The sequence below is a fragment of the Urocitellus parryii genome, chromosome 1, assembly GCF_045843805.1.
Source record: "Urocitellus parryii isolate mUroPar1 chromosome 1, mUroPar1.hap1, whole genome shotgun sequence".
Lineage (NCBI taxonomy): Eukaryota > Metazoa > Chordata > Mammalia > Rodentia > Sciuridae > Urocitellus > Urocitellus parryii.
In genome coordinates this window covers 175,860,371-175,876,966 of record NC_135531.1, presented here as the reverse complement: position 1 = coordinate 175,876,966, position 16,596 = coordinate 175,860,371, and the positions used below count along the sequence as shown (strand labels likewise).

At 37.6% G+C, this 16,596-nt stretch overlaps 1 protein-coding gene across 1 annotated transcript in view; it reads right to left on the bottom strand.

Annotated features, from left to right (window-relative positions):
• The window catches only part of Dpp10 (dipeptidyl peptidase like 10), a 608,497-nt gene extending 594,105 nt beyond the window's left edge, over window positions 1-14,392 (bottom strand). The window contains exon 1 of the mRNA XM_026397087.2: window positions 14,321-14,392. Coding sequence (XP_026252872.2) covers window positions 14,321-14,392 — 72 coding nt within the window. The remainder of the gene's footprint in view (window positions 1-14,320) is intronic.
• Window positions 14,393-16,596: the final 2,204 nt, after the last annotated feature.

Below are 16,596 nucleotides of genomic sequence, written 5' to 3'. Positions count from 1 at the left end.
TTGGAATTTCTTCTTTGGAGAAGTGACTATTCATATCCTAGCCCATTTTTAATTGGATCTTTTGTTATTAAATTTTTAAAGTTTTTTTATATATATTCTCAATGTTAATTCCTTATAGATGAATAGTTTGCAAGTAGATTTCCCATCCTGTAGGTTCACTTTTCACTCTGTTGAGTGTTTCTTTTGCTGTGCAGAGTCTTCTTAGCTTGATTGATTCCATTGTCTATTTTTTTGCTTTTATTTACAATGCTTAGTCAAATATAATTTATTGATCCATTACAAGCAACAAATCTCTGGCCTTAATTTAATAATGAAAAGTTATTGGTGACATATATGTGACATATATGATTATATGTGACCAAACAATAACTTCTCCATTTCCTATCCCTATTATCTTGGGAATCTCTTAACTTCAGTTGCTCATCTGCAAAACTGAAATAAAAATACTATTTATTACATAAGGTTATGGGAAGGATTAAATGAAATTTACACACTTGACAACTGCATGATATAAATAAATACAATAGACTCAAAATTTTTTAGCTATCATCAAAAATGATAAAATATCAACAAATTTATCACTAGAATTCCTTTCCCTTTACAACTAGAATAATTATAAGTGTGAATAATTTTGCTACAGACCCTTCAGACTCATCTTCTATGACATAGATCAGTCTGACCAAAGTCATAAAATCAGAAATAATTATTCTGCTGAGAAATAAAGACATACCACTCAAAGTGGGGTCCACACACTAGAAATCATGTGGACCCATGTTATAAATGCAGAATCTTGGACCCCACCTGACCCAGATTCACAGGATTCAAATCTGGTTTTCATCAATATCCTTAAGTGATTGATATGTACCACTCACGTTTAAAAAGCAATAGCCTAATAATGATTCTCTAATTTGGTAGCCACTAGAAACATGCAGCTATTTTAAATTGATTAAAAGTAAATAAAATGTAAAAATCAACTCCTGAGTAGAACTCAGATGGTCTGTCCCATTTCAGTGTTTATTTGCTTTTGGCCCCATGTCTTTCATTCATAAGCCCTCATTTTTCTTGATTCTAAACATCAGTTCTGAAGACAGTATATCAGGCAATCATGGAGAGACAAATAAATATAAACTAGATACAAGCTGCTAAGTGACTCTTAAGTTAAAGGAACAGAGGAAGTCATGGTAGAATTCCAGCTACACGCAGATGGATGAGAAGAGCTATTTTTCAGGTGGAATAATGGCGGTCAGGGAAGTAAGTGACAAGGGAAAGAAAATTTATGATATATCTTACATCAGACCACATGGATGGCTTATCTCTCTCTACCTAAGAGCAGTTCTGAAAGCAGCCATCTCTAGGGACAATACCAATATAGAATTTGATCTGGGTCTTTTTTTGCTAAATCCTCAAAAAATGGCTTTTCACTTTCTTGAATGCAATTATCTTATCTCATTTTCTCCACAGAAGAGCTATTTGAGATTACCAAATTGTTCTCCTCTATCCTTCAAAGACACCTGGACCAATTTGTTGGGAGGGACCTACAAGTAGTGTTGGCTGACTGGCTGCATTCCAAGACCTCACTGCTGGTGAATCAAATCTGACATTGGAAGCTCCATAGGGCTTGTAGAGAGCTTTGATCAAATTGCTTAAGAAGTTGGCTGTGACACCAAGTAAAGGCTTATATTGCACCATTTTCTGAGGTTGGGAAAGTTAAGAAACATTTTTGAAAAGTGCAGATGAAATTAAAGTATGACTATAAGTCCATCTTTTCATTATCAGATTAGGGCACTAGCTATCAACATATGCAAAGATTATATAATTGTAAAAGAATCAACCTTTCTTTGACTTACTATTTATTATTTTACAGGCTCAAGACTATGTAAAGTTAGATACTTTTTTTAAAAGAGAGAGGAGAGAGAGAGAGAGAGAGAGAACTTTTTTAATATTTATTTCTTTTAGTTATTGTTGGACACAACATCTTTGTTTGTATGTGGTGCTGAGGATGAGGATGGAACCCGGGCCGCATGCACGCCAGGCGAGCGAGCTACCGCTTGAGCCACATCCCCAGCCCTAAAGTTACATACTAATTGTAAAGACAGGTGAGTTGCAAAGAAAAATATCGCCTGCTCTAAATTTGAAAATCACAAAGTTTATGATTTAGATGCTCTTTTGATATTAACCTGTTTTGTACATAATTTGAAAACTTTAAGTCATTCATTTCCTCACTGATTATATAAAACTGCCTTTCTCCAATACATTTTGAACCAGCTTTACCATCTTGCAAGTTCTTTCATTAATTAAACCCTTGACATATGTTCACTATGTAGTTATATAAGAAGCATGTGTTTTCCCTTACAGCCATATACTTCAACATGATCAGTACTGTCTTATAGACCTTCATATCTGATCTAGAGCAAGTCTTCCAAAATCTCTACTGCTTCATCTGAGAAACAAAAATCTAGACATCACCCAAACCATAACATGGTTAACATTTTTTCTACCAGATAGAATTTACTTAAGAAGATGGAGTCTTGATAAACCTACTACCCAGAAATAAAAACTAAATTAAAACAAAAGAAACCTTAATCCAGCTAAAAACTCCCCACTTTAACCTTCATCACCATTTATTGTCATCAATCATCATAAAAAAATCATTTCTATAATTCTGATAATTGAGTGAGGCTCCTTCTATCACCTCTTAATCTAGGAGATAGGAGCTCTGGTTTCTAATCCCTCAAATTTATCAGTGGTCTGATTTGAGTCATACTCAAACTTTTGTGTGTCATACTTTTGTGTTATACTCAAATTCTTAATTGTCTTTCCAGTATACCAACTGAATCACATGGTCAGTTCTAAGATTCTTTTAACGAGTATTCATTTCTTAAAAAGGGAAAACTAAATAAGAATTAGATTCTACTCTTTAAAACTTTCAGAGACAGAAATTGAGGAGCATATCTTACCCATTACTAATAATTACCACTGTAGATTTCATGCTGGCAATTTGACTGTTGCTTTGGATGCTTAAGCCATTTAATATGTTCTTACCTAAAGCATATCCATATGAATGGGTATTTTTCCCTAAAAATTGGCTTTAAATGGAAGCCAGCAGATGGTACAGTACTGTTATGATATCTGCTTAATTTTTTATCCCCTGTATAACCTCTTGGTGCTTTGTGACCTCTCTGAAATACCTTTTCCTTGTTACAGAGTGACTCATTTTGAGGTTTATATAACAATTATGGGCTTGTTATGTGGTACAACTCCAAACCAGCAATTTTCTATCATGATGCTTTTGCCCTGGGTTTTCCTTAACTAGAATTGCCTTGTGTGACCAATAAGCAATGTGAAGCTGACATTTTTGAGCCCAAGCAGCTAATCCTAGATTGTATTTACCTATTTTCAAATATTTGCACCATCTGTGATTCCATATTAGTTTTTTTGGATTCGCTGTTACAGCTCAAGGACTGTAGCTCTGAGAAGGAATGAAGCGGCACTCCGAATACAAAATATATTATAAGCATGAGATGGAATTTAACCATGAGATAGGGAAAGGAAGTAACAAATTCAGGAAATTAAATGCATATTCAGTTCTTCATCTTCAAAATCCAAATGTTGTTGACTTCTTTGCATTTATAAGGAATATAAAAACGGATGTCATACATTTTCTTAACCAACTCCTAATCCATGTTTGCTTTAGAGCCAGGATGACTCCATATAATCTCCATATCAATAAAAACAGGAGCTCAATATTAAAGGCAACCTTAAGTTCCTGATTTAGTCAAAGCAATGGAAAAAGCTGCTTTAATGCTAGGATTCCCAACTTCTGGGAACCTCAACATTTAACATAGTCTGATTTTCCATCACATGACACATGTCTGGTACAGTGATCCAACACATTTTAATAGTCAAATAATAAGCATACCATTTTTCAGCAGCAACCTAAATAATAACCTATCTCATTGCTGACCTGCACAACAATACTGCAAGGTAAATATTATTCTACTTACAGATGAAGTAACATATTTAGAAAAAAAAACTTGGGTACATTGCTTAAACTAAAAAAATCAAGGATCTAGGATTTAAGGTTGAGTTAAATTCCATGGTTAAATTCCATCTCATGAGTGAAATGAATTGGTGGTCCCAGTTTCTTCTAATAGAAAAAAAAAAATTCTGTGTGATTCAAATCATCATCACATAAATTTATTTATTTAGCATATAAATGTTTCTCAAGTCTGGCCTTGGAATTTGGTATGATTACAGTTCTGTCTGGAATGTGAAGATCAGGGGGATTTCATTCATACTGCAGCAAGGGGAAGCCGAAGAAAGACAGCTTCTGCTTGTGCAGAGAGAGGCACTGTCCTTTCCTTGGAGCAGTGGATCTCCTAGTTTATTTTCAAAATGACTTCATGGCTGTGAGGTGATTTCTTGTCACAGCACAGTGAAGAACATGTATATGCATAGTCAAGACTATGACTTCATAGTCTTTAGTCTTGTGGTAAGTGTTTAAAGTCCAAGAACAACTGGCCTAGGACTAACATATCACAAAGGAAATATGAAGAAATGTCAAATGAGTTTGGCTTCTGTACTTAAAACTATAAGCGTGTAGGCATATGTATATTTAAACTGATGTCAAATGCTAAGAGAGGCAGATGTGTCACCATGACACCATCGAAGGTTATATTGGCAGCTGAATCTGGAATTATGCTACATGAGCAATGGTCATATGTGAAAATATCCTCTTATGGTTTGGATATGAAGTAGCACCCAAAATCCACCTTTGAATATGAATGCAGGAATATTGAAGGGTAAAATGATCAAATTGCAAGAACCTTAACCTAATCAATATATACTAATTCGAATGAATTAACCAGGTGATAACTGTAGGCAGGAGGGGTGCGTGGATGGAGGATGGGGATCATTTTGGCTGCACTATACAAAAGTTCATCTGTCCCTGCAGCCCTTTCCCATTTGTACCTCTGCTTTTTGGATGCCATGAGGTGAGCAACCTTCCTCTGTCACACCCTTCTGCCATGCCATTCTGCCTGACCTCAGGCACAGAGCAATGGAGTCAGTTCACCATGGATTAAACTTTGAAACCATGAGGCAAAATAAACTTTTCCATCCTCTAAGTTTGTTCTCTTTTGATATTTTGGTCACAAATATGAAAAGCTGACTATCACATACCCAGAATGAAGTTGAGCCTCCAACCCAACCAATGGTGTGACCTTAGACCGGTCACTTTGCTTTTCCATTGTCTGTTTCCAGATCTCAAAACAGAGATGTTAGATTCTGGGGACAGAGTAATTTCTCAAAATGTTGTCATAATTTATAATGTTTTGGCTATTTGAAGGGGGTAATTCAGAAAAGTGAGGCTGGTACTGATATCGAGGTATTCATTCTACAAGTCAGGAAATCAAGTTTTGGAAAGATAATGGCTTTCAGAGACGTGAAGAAATGGGAGGAACTGAATTTAAACTTGGAGATGGCAGACACAACCAATGCAAAGGAAAATGACAGAACCAGAAGAACCCTTTTGAGACCAACTCTGTGAGCAAAAAGGAAATCTGTAAGCAGTAGGAGAAGAGACCACTCAATGCCACAGTGACACTAACATTATGTAAGCCTCATTTAGAGCAATGAAAATCAAACTCCATAGATTTTGAAGAAGGATGAAGTACTTCCACTTCAATTCCAGGTTCAAATCACACACACCTATCACCACCAATTTGATTGTCAAGAAGTAGAATACACACAATCCCTACGATCAGAGAAAAGAAATAACCCTTATTTTCTATTTTCTATAGGACAGACAGCAGAATACATCAGACACTAGAAAGGCAATATGTCAATCAATGGAAGGGTAACTGATGTGATTCAGCAATCTGTATCCGGGGTAAAATTGGGAGTTCATAACCCACTTGAACCAAACTGTGTATAGGATGTATTAAGAACTATGTAATATTTTGAAAGACCAATAATAAAAAAAAAGAAAAGAAATAACCCTTAAATGCTGGATGCGTGAAAACATACTCACTTTATTTCTTAAGCCTTATGTACTTTAGTACTCTAAAAAAGGAAACAAGTGGTATGTGCAATCTTTTTCCTTCAGAATCCCTAGAAGCTAATTGGTAGATTAAAAAAAAATCTTTTCAGAAATTCATAGATCACCGAAATCACAGAAAATTTAAATTATAGAGTAAAATAGTCAAACAAATGATCTATTTCTAAATTGGAGAAATTCTTCATGAAATTCAGGTTGGTTTTTTTTTTCCTCTCAAAAGGGTATATATTTTAGCTCAATTTGATTGAAGGTTGCCTTGGTGCCTAATCTTCAATTGTTTCTAAGGGAGAAGAAGTTATTAGGCAAGTTTTGTGAAGCATTGAATTAAAAGGCTGCTTTATGAAAAAAAAAAAAAAAGACTTCCAGCACTTGTTTCAAAACATGTAAAATAAAAAGTGGTCATTTCTTGCATTCATTTACTTAGATTAAACCATTCCTGGCAGCACAAAGTGATTAGCAGAGCCATGAGTATCAAGGTTTTCACTCACTCAGTTCCTTACACCCAAAGTAAACTCATGTTCCAGTAACAAGAAAGGCCTACTGCTTCCTGAACAAGCATTATTAATGCAACTTCAAGTAGTCTCTCTGGTCCATTATTTGAAAATAAATCAAGAGAGAGCCTGCCATTCAAGTTCCCAATTATATAATTCAGTTTTGTCGCATTGCTGTTTTCAGAGAGGAGACCCTTAGATGAAATAAGAAACTGAATCTTCATTTAGCTCTCAAAAAAAAGGGTGGGGATAAAGATCATAAAAATGGCTTTTTCCCTCACTTTTCTTCATTTGCTGTCTTGCAATTTGATACATAGGTTTTTGTCCTAACCCAGGAAAATCGATAAGCAAGATAAATTACAATAATAGTAAAGTCAGACAATACACAGCTTGTCTGGAGAGCATTTCCAAATGTAAAAGTCTGTGTTGATTATACATTCAAATAACTTTCCTTGAATTTCAAGTCAATATATCACCAGTTCCCATATGCAAAGAATTTCTATGTCAATCATTTCTGGGAATCAAACTTCTGGAAAGAGAATTTTAAACCAGGAATACTTCAGAAAAGATTCTAAGGCCTTTGGGGAAACAGGTTGTTTAAAAATAGCAGAAATCGGTCAAGTTACCACAACAGATTTTTATCTAATGTCCTGTGATAATCTAACTGTAAAATACTTCATGTATTTAGATACTAAGTACATATACATCAACTCAATATCATATAATATGTATGTATATTGATTATATACTTATTATACTCATGTATTATGTTGCCTGTACATTTCTTAAAGGTGTACACTCATATTTATTCAGCAATTTCAATAACATAAATGCAAAACTGCCCTTCAAAAAATGAAATGATCTCCTCCAAAGATGTAGAAGAGCAGTAGCATTACCATAAAATACCTATCCAATTTCTGCTTTGGGCAGATGCTATACAAACCATTCACACTTCCTGTGCTAACCATTACAACATTTTCACCATTTCAAGAATTTCTGAGGGGCTACAGTTGCATAGTTAATGGTAGGTGAAGGATGCAGCCTGAAATCTGTTTCTCTCTGTTCGCAATCCTACATCAAGTTGACCGCCCCCCAAAAACAACTTAAACTGAAAATCATTTGGCAATTCCAAAAATGTTGCAGAACATACCATTTTGATTAATGAAACAGGCATATCACCTTAATGCTGGATAAAATTAACATCTTAAGGTTTTCCAAATATTTTATGATAAAAATAAGATAAAAATTTTATTACATAGAAGTCGTAATAAAGAACTGTGGACAATAATTCCTAAAACAAAACAGTTCCTAATAGAGCATTTATTTTTTTTCAGTGTCCAATGAAACTGAGTTGCCTCTATTTATTGTCACATTATAATTTATGTATGGGCCTGTCTGAAATTCTGACACTTGGGGATGACTTGACAACAATGAATATACAATAGGAAAGCTTTCTCCTAATTGCCCCATTCTTTTCACTGATCTCCCCTTCCCAGACGCCTCTCTGCCATCTTGGAGATGACAAGCATTCCTTCAGCTAATATGTAATAGGTGATAAGAGCATCTAGCTGTTATGGGGATGGTAGATGACCAGTTCAAAAGTCTTAAAGAACAGGTGCTCTCCAGACAGGAAAATGCACATAGAGATTCATTGTTGGAAAAAAAAAATGTTAATCAGATCAATAAAAACTTTTAAACAACAGTGTGCTGGAAATAATCAGGACTAAGCTATTTGACTTCTAGAGGAGGGGCAGCATAAACTCAGGGAAGAAACATTGATAACAACATGAGGCAGTGCATTTGTGGGGAAGTTTACATTCCTTGACCCATTTTGGACCCTATGCAGGTCTTCAGATGGAAAAAAGATTTGAACTTTCTGGGTTAAAGCATGTCTTAGCATATGTCCCCATTATAATGTTCAATAGCACATGAACTTGATTAGGACATGCATAAAGTCCCTTAGCAAGTATGAAAATATATGGTGGCAATGCTTAGTCCAATTCTCCCACCACCAATGACAATAGCTGGTCAGATCCTGGAGTCTTGAGATCTCCATTTCTATACACATTCTTGCTACACTGACCAAAATCCATCCCTTGACATAGTTCTATAAATCACATCCCTTTTCTCTTCAAGTATTTTATTTCTCAGATCAATTATCTTATCAGGTGAATGCATTGGGAACAAGAGGCAACCTATTTAGAAGCTAGTTCAACTGTTAGTGAGAATCAGCCAAAGTTTACTTTCAGTCTTGTCCTGCACTGAATGGGATGGTGAAGAAGTAAGTTTTGACTAAATGGCTACTGAGATGGAAAAAAAAATGTTTTGAAGTGTGAATATCTCCCAAATTTAGACCCGATGTCCAAATCTATTAATATAATATTTACATGTATGCACAAATTCATGTGTAATCTAACAAATATGTGTACTGAAAAATGTGATTATCTGTAACAATGTACTAGCTATCTGTGGTTTACTGATCCTCCTTTTTTTTTTTTTGTTTTTTTTTTTTAGTAAAAAGATTCTTATTCCCAGAGTGTATATTTAAGGTGAAGATTTAGTATAAGATATTATTTAAAACTTACATGCTATCTCAGTCCTTATAACAAGCATGCAAAGGACCTCTAGTCACCTCTATTCATGGATGAAATGGAGAAATTGAGTTACCCTGCCCAAAAAAACACAGTGGGTCCTCATGGAGCTGGAATGTATATGAACTTGGATCCATGAATTCCAGTGCATAACTCATAGTTAATGTTAAATAAACATGTGTGGTTGTTGGTATAAAACACATTCTAGTACTCTATGCACTGTAAATAAATTAAATATGCTTATACCTACTATAACTTCAAATATTCTATAATCATAAATCATCCAAGAAACTGAAATTTTCAAAGAGCTTTACTTTTTTACCAGACAGGGAGAATTTTAGTTTGAATGTTTCCTTTTCAAGGAAATTATGCTTCATAAGATAAAGCAGCATTAATATTTAATAACACATTATTATTAATTATTAATAACAATTTTCTTTAACTTGTTTTTATATAATTTAATCTTTTTTAAATGTGCAGTTTGTTCAGTCCCTGAAATTAAGAATAGATATATTTATACATATTAGATATTTCCCAACAAGCAATATTTTGTGGTATATTCTTAACTCAGTAGATAAAATTTTTTCATAAAAATATTTATATTATATACTATATACTATATTACATAGTTAATATCATGTTATTTTAAAAGTATAAAACAAGACATTATTAAACTGAAATTATAATTCTAACAAAATATATAAATCTGTATCCCCATTAGATACTTATATTTTAAATATTGAAAGATTAGAAGCAAAGTTATAAATCTTCTATCAAATAGCTTTTTCAGATGATTTATGAAACTTATTCTCAAGGATCCATGTGAAAAATAATAGCTTATTTGACTAACTTATGACATGTTTACACATTAGCAAGTGAACACAGAAGAATAAACTTTCTGCAATTGTTTTTTAAAGCATACATTTGAAAATTTGAATCTGGTCGGGTTGACCAAAGCTAAAGTAAAAACACTGAATACCAATTTCTACATTGAAACATTTTTTATTCATAATATTTAAGAGTCAAAAGTACAAGAGATATTTTCCAGAAGGCATTTTACCCATTTTATGTTATCACAGTTCTGACCATAGGTTAATTCATGAAGAGGCTGCCACATGCTGAATTGTAAGAGATTGATTTTCTGCCAAAATTATTTAAAAGAAAGAAAGAAAGAAAGAAAGAAAGAAAGAAAGAAAGAAAGAAAGAAAGAAAGAAAGAAAAAGCATAACCAATGCTACCTTTGGAGGCAAACCATTTCTTTAAAAAATATTTAAATATTTTAGAAAATAGGGCTCCTTCCATTTTGTTTGTTTTTGTTTTTTATTTCTGTGTATGGGGTGTATTGTTTTGTTTTTGTTTTGTTTTTGGAGCTGAGATGACAAGCCAAGTATTTTAGGCAATATTTTCCCCCATTGGATTCAGCAGAAGGCTGCCACCTGGTGGAAATATGAGCAAATTCTAAAGTTGCTCTCCTGACTAAAAATAATGTATTCTATTAACAAACCTTGAGAATCTCATCATCCCCAGAGGCAAGTGACACAAAGACTAAAAAACTTTTCTAAAAACTTCCTAGATGCTTATGAGAATCGATATAATTCATTTTTTATTGTTTAGATCAATAGAGAAGATATTAACTTTAAAATTAATAAAGTACTTGACTAAATTTTCAAAAGCTATCATTTACACTTACAGTTGAAGATTTAAACAAATTCTTTATCCATTTTCCATTGAAGGTAATGGGCACACACACACACACACTGATGTACAATTTTCAGATTGTGCAAATAGTCTCTCTTCCTATAATAGGAATATGTTAGTCAGTGATTGTGTAGAAAATAGGAGATGAGGCTTCAGACTTAAAGGAGCTCTTAAGTCTACTTCCATGACCTCCATCACTTCTGAAGATAAGTTTGGTCAAACTGCTTGATTTCTATAATCTTCTCTATTCTTATTTTTATAATGGAAATAGCAACAGGCTGTGCCTCAAAAAGTTGATCTGAGACTCAAAAAGAAAATTGCATTCAATAAATGTTTTCTTATCTAACCCCAAGAACAGTAGTCTACACATGACAAACATTCAGGAGGTGATTGTTTTCAAATAATAAATTACAACTAGTCATTTAAGATTTTTGGATTCCTCAGTGTAAAGTGAGGTATTGATTGTGTTAAGTGGAAATGACTGCAGCTGCCTATGTCAAAGCATTTATTTTTAGATATTTAATAAAAGTAGAATATTATAAAAACCATGAAAATAACTGTTGTAACCATTTGTTTAATCAATGAAACTCTAAGAGAAAGATTACTAACATGACCAAATTCTTTCTAAGAGTTCAGAATGTTAAGAGAATATTTAGTAGTTCAGAACATTAAGAGAATATTTAAAAACCCAGGCAGATTTCTGGGCACAGGAGTCTCTGATCATGGTACCCTGTGATAGAGGGAACAGATAAGATGAAACAGGAGGCCAAGCCTCCTGTAGAAGTATAACAGTAAACAAATTCTATGACTCATAATCATTTTTGCTTAAAAAAATACTATGGATTTCCATTGTGCTAAATGGTATTTGATGGCCTCCAGGCAAGGCATTTTTTGAGGTTTATAAAAATCTCTATCATGGAAACTGAAAGACTTTTTTGGCAACATTCAAAAGTTTAAATCATTCCAAATCAATACATAGTGAATGATTAGCTGAAGCATGCCCCCTGTTTAACCACTAGGTATAATTTCATAAAGGTACATCTTAAATTAACTTTGTGAATATTCTTTTTAATTATCATAGAAGCTAGCAAAATTAATCATATTTTTGGAGAGGGATTGTATCTAGTAATGCATGAAAGTTGTGTGGCAATTGCAGAATTAAACCATAATGACTAATTCTGTTCATAAAATCTTAGTGAGCCTAACAAAAAGTGGTTTAAGTATTCACAGCAAACATCTACATTATATGATGATCATTTCACATGTCAATTTTTGGACAAAAGAATATCCTAGACATAACAATTTCCTAGGAATTTTGAAAAAAGTCTCTCAGGGATACTCCTTTGTATATTTCTGTGGGACTTTCTTTCCTTGGCAAAATCTATCTCTTGAATTTTAACAAATTTAAAATGCATACCTCTGACATATTGAAATCATGTAGACACTCAGAAAAAAATCACTTTAAAATGCTCAATTAAAACAGGATTTATGCAGATGGCCACTCCCTGAATATTTGAAGTGGCCATAAAAATGTGCATACTAACAAGGAAAATGGATTCAAGCTTGAACCTATCTTATCCTGTGAATTTTAAGTAACAGATTAGTAGTGACAAAAGGATTTCCTGTGCATACACAACGTGTCCACTATTTACATATACATTCACAGCTTCTGTGTGCTCTGCTTTGCCTCTTCCTCCCCACCTCCATCACTGAACTGTTTGCAGCACCTCAAGTAACCAGCTGGTGTCACAGGTTAGTGAGCAAAGATTTCATGTGGGGACTCTCACCTGACTAATCGTTCTTATTGGTAGCATCATTCCAAGAGCAGTAGAGAGGCTCAGTGGCTTGTTAATGAAATTTAAGGCTGTCAGCCTGAAAGAGGACCCATGCTACTCTACTGAAATTATTTTTATGCATCAGCTAACCAGTTTTTATATTGTAATGTGTGCCAGGATGGGGGGGTGCTGTAAGAGGAAGAAACATTATGATACAATGTTTTAATATTTTCACACTTATCTAAGGATATGGAGCAAAGAGAACGTTCAAGAACATAAACACTTTGTAAAAACTGAAACATTCAACCACATAAACCGAGAGGGATCTTTAAGGCATTGAATAATCTCCACCACCTGTGTGAAACATATGTGAGGGAAATGAGAAGGGGAGGAAAGGGGAGAAAAGAGACCACAAGCCAGGAGAGATGACCAAGACTGGAATATTAATAACAGCATTCCTGGCATTGCTTCCTCTGCCTTGCCGCCACTCCTGCGCGATTTGGACAGCTCCCTTAACATGCTCTTCAGTGCTTAGAATACAGGAAGAACCCAGCTGCTGCTGAAGTCTAGCTGTTTGCACCCCCTGGCACCCCACTTCTGGTGATGAACTGGGAGTGTCTCTGCCGGGAACGCCTCCAGCAGCCCTTGACAGTGCGCTCCGGGCAAAGAGCCCTGTCTCTGGTACTCCAATGCCTGCCTGGGTCCTCCAGCTCCTTAGTTCTGCGCTGACCTAAGCGCGGCTTTCTCTGTCCAATTCTAATTGATGTTAACGTGACCGCACCTTCAGTGGGCTCATCATAGCCTCCCCTCTCCTAGCCAAAGCATCTCAGCGCTCCCGACCTTCCAACTTTGGGAAAAAGCGTCACTGAACTCCTGAATCACCCCCAATTCAGGAAAAGAGACGAGATGGGGATCCACCATACTCTTATGTTTCAGATCCCTAAAATGGAAACAAAAAGGGGTGGTGGGTGTGGAGGGACTGAAAAGGGACAGAAATAACCCTCAGCCAACACAAGGCACCTCATCTCTGCAGACACAACACGTCTGGACCCAAGAAATCACTAGTCAGTGCCTTCCCGGCTCCCATTAATGATAAATGCCTTTCTGGTCCCCAAGCCCGGTTCTACTCAGCAGACTACAGATGCTGGGTACACCCTCTTCTCCCATCCAGTCTCCCCCACGACCCCAGTCGCTGTCTTTTCAAAAGAATATACAAAGGAAAGAAAAAAAAAAAAAAACTCTGTCAGCCTAAAGGTCATTTGCTACTTGGGTCGCTTTGACCAGTGCGCGTTTGGGCTACAGCAAGACCGGGCTCGAACCCTGCAAGTGGTCTTCTCCCGGAGCGCGGCAGATTCATTCAGCGTGTGTTAATAGAAGCCAAGAATCCTGATTCCAATGGACCGGTCCACCTCTCCCTCCCATGGTGGACCGCCCGCAGAGGATCCCCAGGGCACCCCCAGCCTTTACCTCTCTTCCCCCTTCCCCGCGGCTCTCCACCTTGCGCATCCTCTCGCCGGGCCCCAAAGCGCACTCAGAAGCGCTAACTTCCTGCTGAGTCCATGGATGAGCAGAGGAGAGCCTGGAACTGGGGCGGGGGGAGGGTGGGGAGAGGGAGGCGTGGGAGCCAAGCCTTGGAGGAGAGGAGGGGGGAGCGCGGACTGAAGCCACCCCTCCTGGGAGGGCCTGGTCCCAGCTGCCAACTCTCACCTGGTCCACCGGCTGCGCCTGGCTTGTCCTCGTCCCCGGGGTGGGCTGCTGCTCCTGCTTCATGGCTGTCATCGCCGGCGGCCCGCTTTGGAGCTCACTTCCTTGCGGGCGCTTCAGACTCAGGGACCGTCACTTGGCAGCGATCGCATGTCACAGGCGCCCGTCGCTCTCCGAATTGGCGGAAGGGAAAGCGGCAGCGATGGGGTTGGGGGGAGGGGAGTGATGGGGAGGGGGAGAAGAGCGGCAGCAGGCAGGCTTCCCCTTGCAGGATCCCTCTTTAGGCTACCGCAGACCCTCTAACTCCCCACTCCCCCCGCCCCCCACCACCGGAAAGCGTAGAGACCAGACACTACCAAGTGGCAAGTTAGTGGAGCGGCGAGCGGCTGGCTTCCAGCACCTGACCGCGCTGGAGCGATGTCTCGCAGCGCCGGAGGAGCCCTTCTTGCATTCTACCGCAGTCCGCTTCCCCCTCCCTCAAAGCAGCCCGCCCTCGGGGGCCCCCAGCGCCTGGCTCAGCGCGCCAGGTGGAGCAGCCCAGCGCTGCGCTCCAGCATCTCCCGAGCAACCGCAACGCGGGAGAAAGCCCTGTGCGGAGCGCGAGCTCCCCACTCGTGCAGCCTAGGCTGCCGGGCTCTGCGGGCTCCCCTAGCCCCTCCGCCCCCCCCCACCCCGCGGGTTCCTACTAAAACCCGGAGAAGCGGAGTGAGCCCGTGCAAAGCCCTTGGTGGCTCCAGAGCTGCCACTGGGCATGCTCTGGTGCTCCTAGAAGGCAGGGGGCAACCGGAGACAGGGGCTTGGAGCCCCACTGGTAGCGTGCAACACCTGTCAGGATCTAGGAGGGTGGTCCCAGATAAAGACCTGAGCTCCCGCCCCTCCTGATTTGGGGCAGTGGACATTCTTTAGCCTCTCTCCTGGATTTCCCAGATGGCTAGCTTCCTAGTTAATGCCAGTGAAATTCCTAAAGATTGGCTAAAAATGTCCTTAATGATAACCTGATACTTAGAAGAAGAAAAAAAAATCCTGGAAACATGTAGAAAACCCTTTAGATTTTAAGTTCTTCAGATCAACATAACCTTCTCCCAAAGTGTGTTTATTGGGCATCTACCATGTGCCAAACATACTTTAAAGGCTGAGGAAAGAGACCAGGAAAAGAGAGTAAGAAGCCAACCCCACCAAAACCCCTGACTGAAGGGAACTAACTTCATAGCATATTTCTGGGAGCCTGGAGCAAGAATATAAATCAAAGAGTCAGCATAGCTCTTTGGAAGTGAAATATCTGTGAGTACAATAGAGAAAGTTCACTAATGTCATCCTGACCCAGTAGGAAATGGTTCCTCCAAGGCTTTCCCTTGGGTACTAGGAAGGATATGCAGTAGGCAGATGGACCATAAGCAGCCCTTCAGTCTCAGCTACAGGCTTCTGGAGATTGCTCAGTGGAGAAAAGTCAGGAAGGAGTCCAGATGTTGTTGAATTCAACACAAGTGTTGTGATGCAGTCCCAGAGCAAAGAACTGAGAATATGGAGAGTGGTGCAGGATAGCCTGGAGTTAGGTATCCTTATCTAAGGATTGATTCTCTTCTTGTCTAAGTTATTCAGTGCAAGAACTAACCTGACAGCTGACAGGGCTATTGTAGAATGGTAAAGGTGGTGCTGCAGCCTTGTCAATTCCTAAAACACGAATTATCATGCTTGTGGTAAACATTAACTGTATCAATAACTCTATCAAAATACACTTTTTTTAAAAAAATAAATAAATACATCAGTGATCACCAGTAGGAAAATCTAATCTCCATAAAGGGGAGAACTTACTTTTCAAAAATATATACTCCAGGCCATATTGTGACTATTAGATAGAAATAACTTTGCTAGTTGTAAAGATATCAAGCAAAATTTTAAAAAAAGAAAAGAAAAGAATAACAAGGCACTGGTAAAATAGCTATTTGGAAGTTTATCCAGTAAACCTGACTATAAAGATTTCACAAGAAATTTGAGGGACAGGGAGGGGGGAAAGGAAATGTGTTATTAGAAAATGTTTTCATCTTTACATTTTGTTCTTCATTGGTTATTTTGGCATAGTCATTATTTTTAATTTTGGACAATCTGTTTGACTAAAAGGCATTAGTTTATGATGGTGATTTCAGTCACACAGGACAAGTACATACTAGAGGGAATTATCCTCATTCTATTTAAGATTACTTATTTGATTCAATTCAGTGATTGAACTTTCATCCATTTTCAGTATTCAGTATAAAATTTACTTTGGTAACAAATCAAGA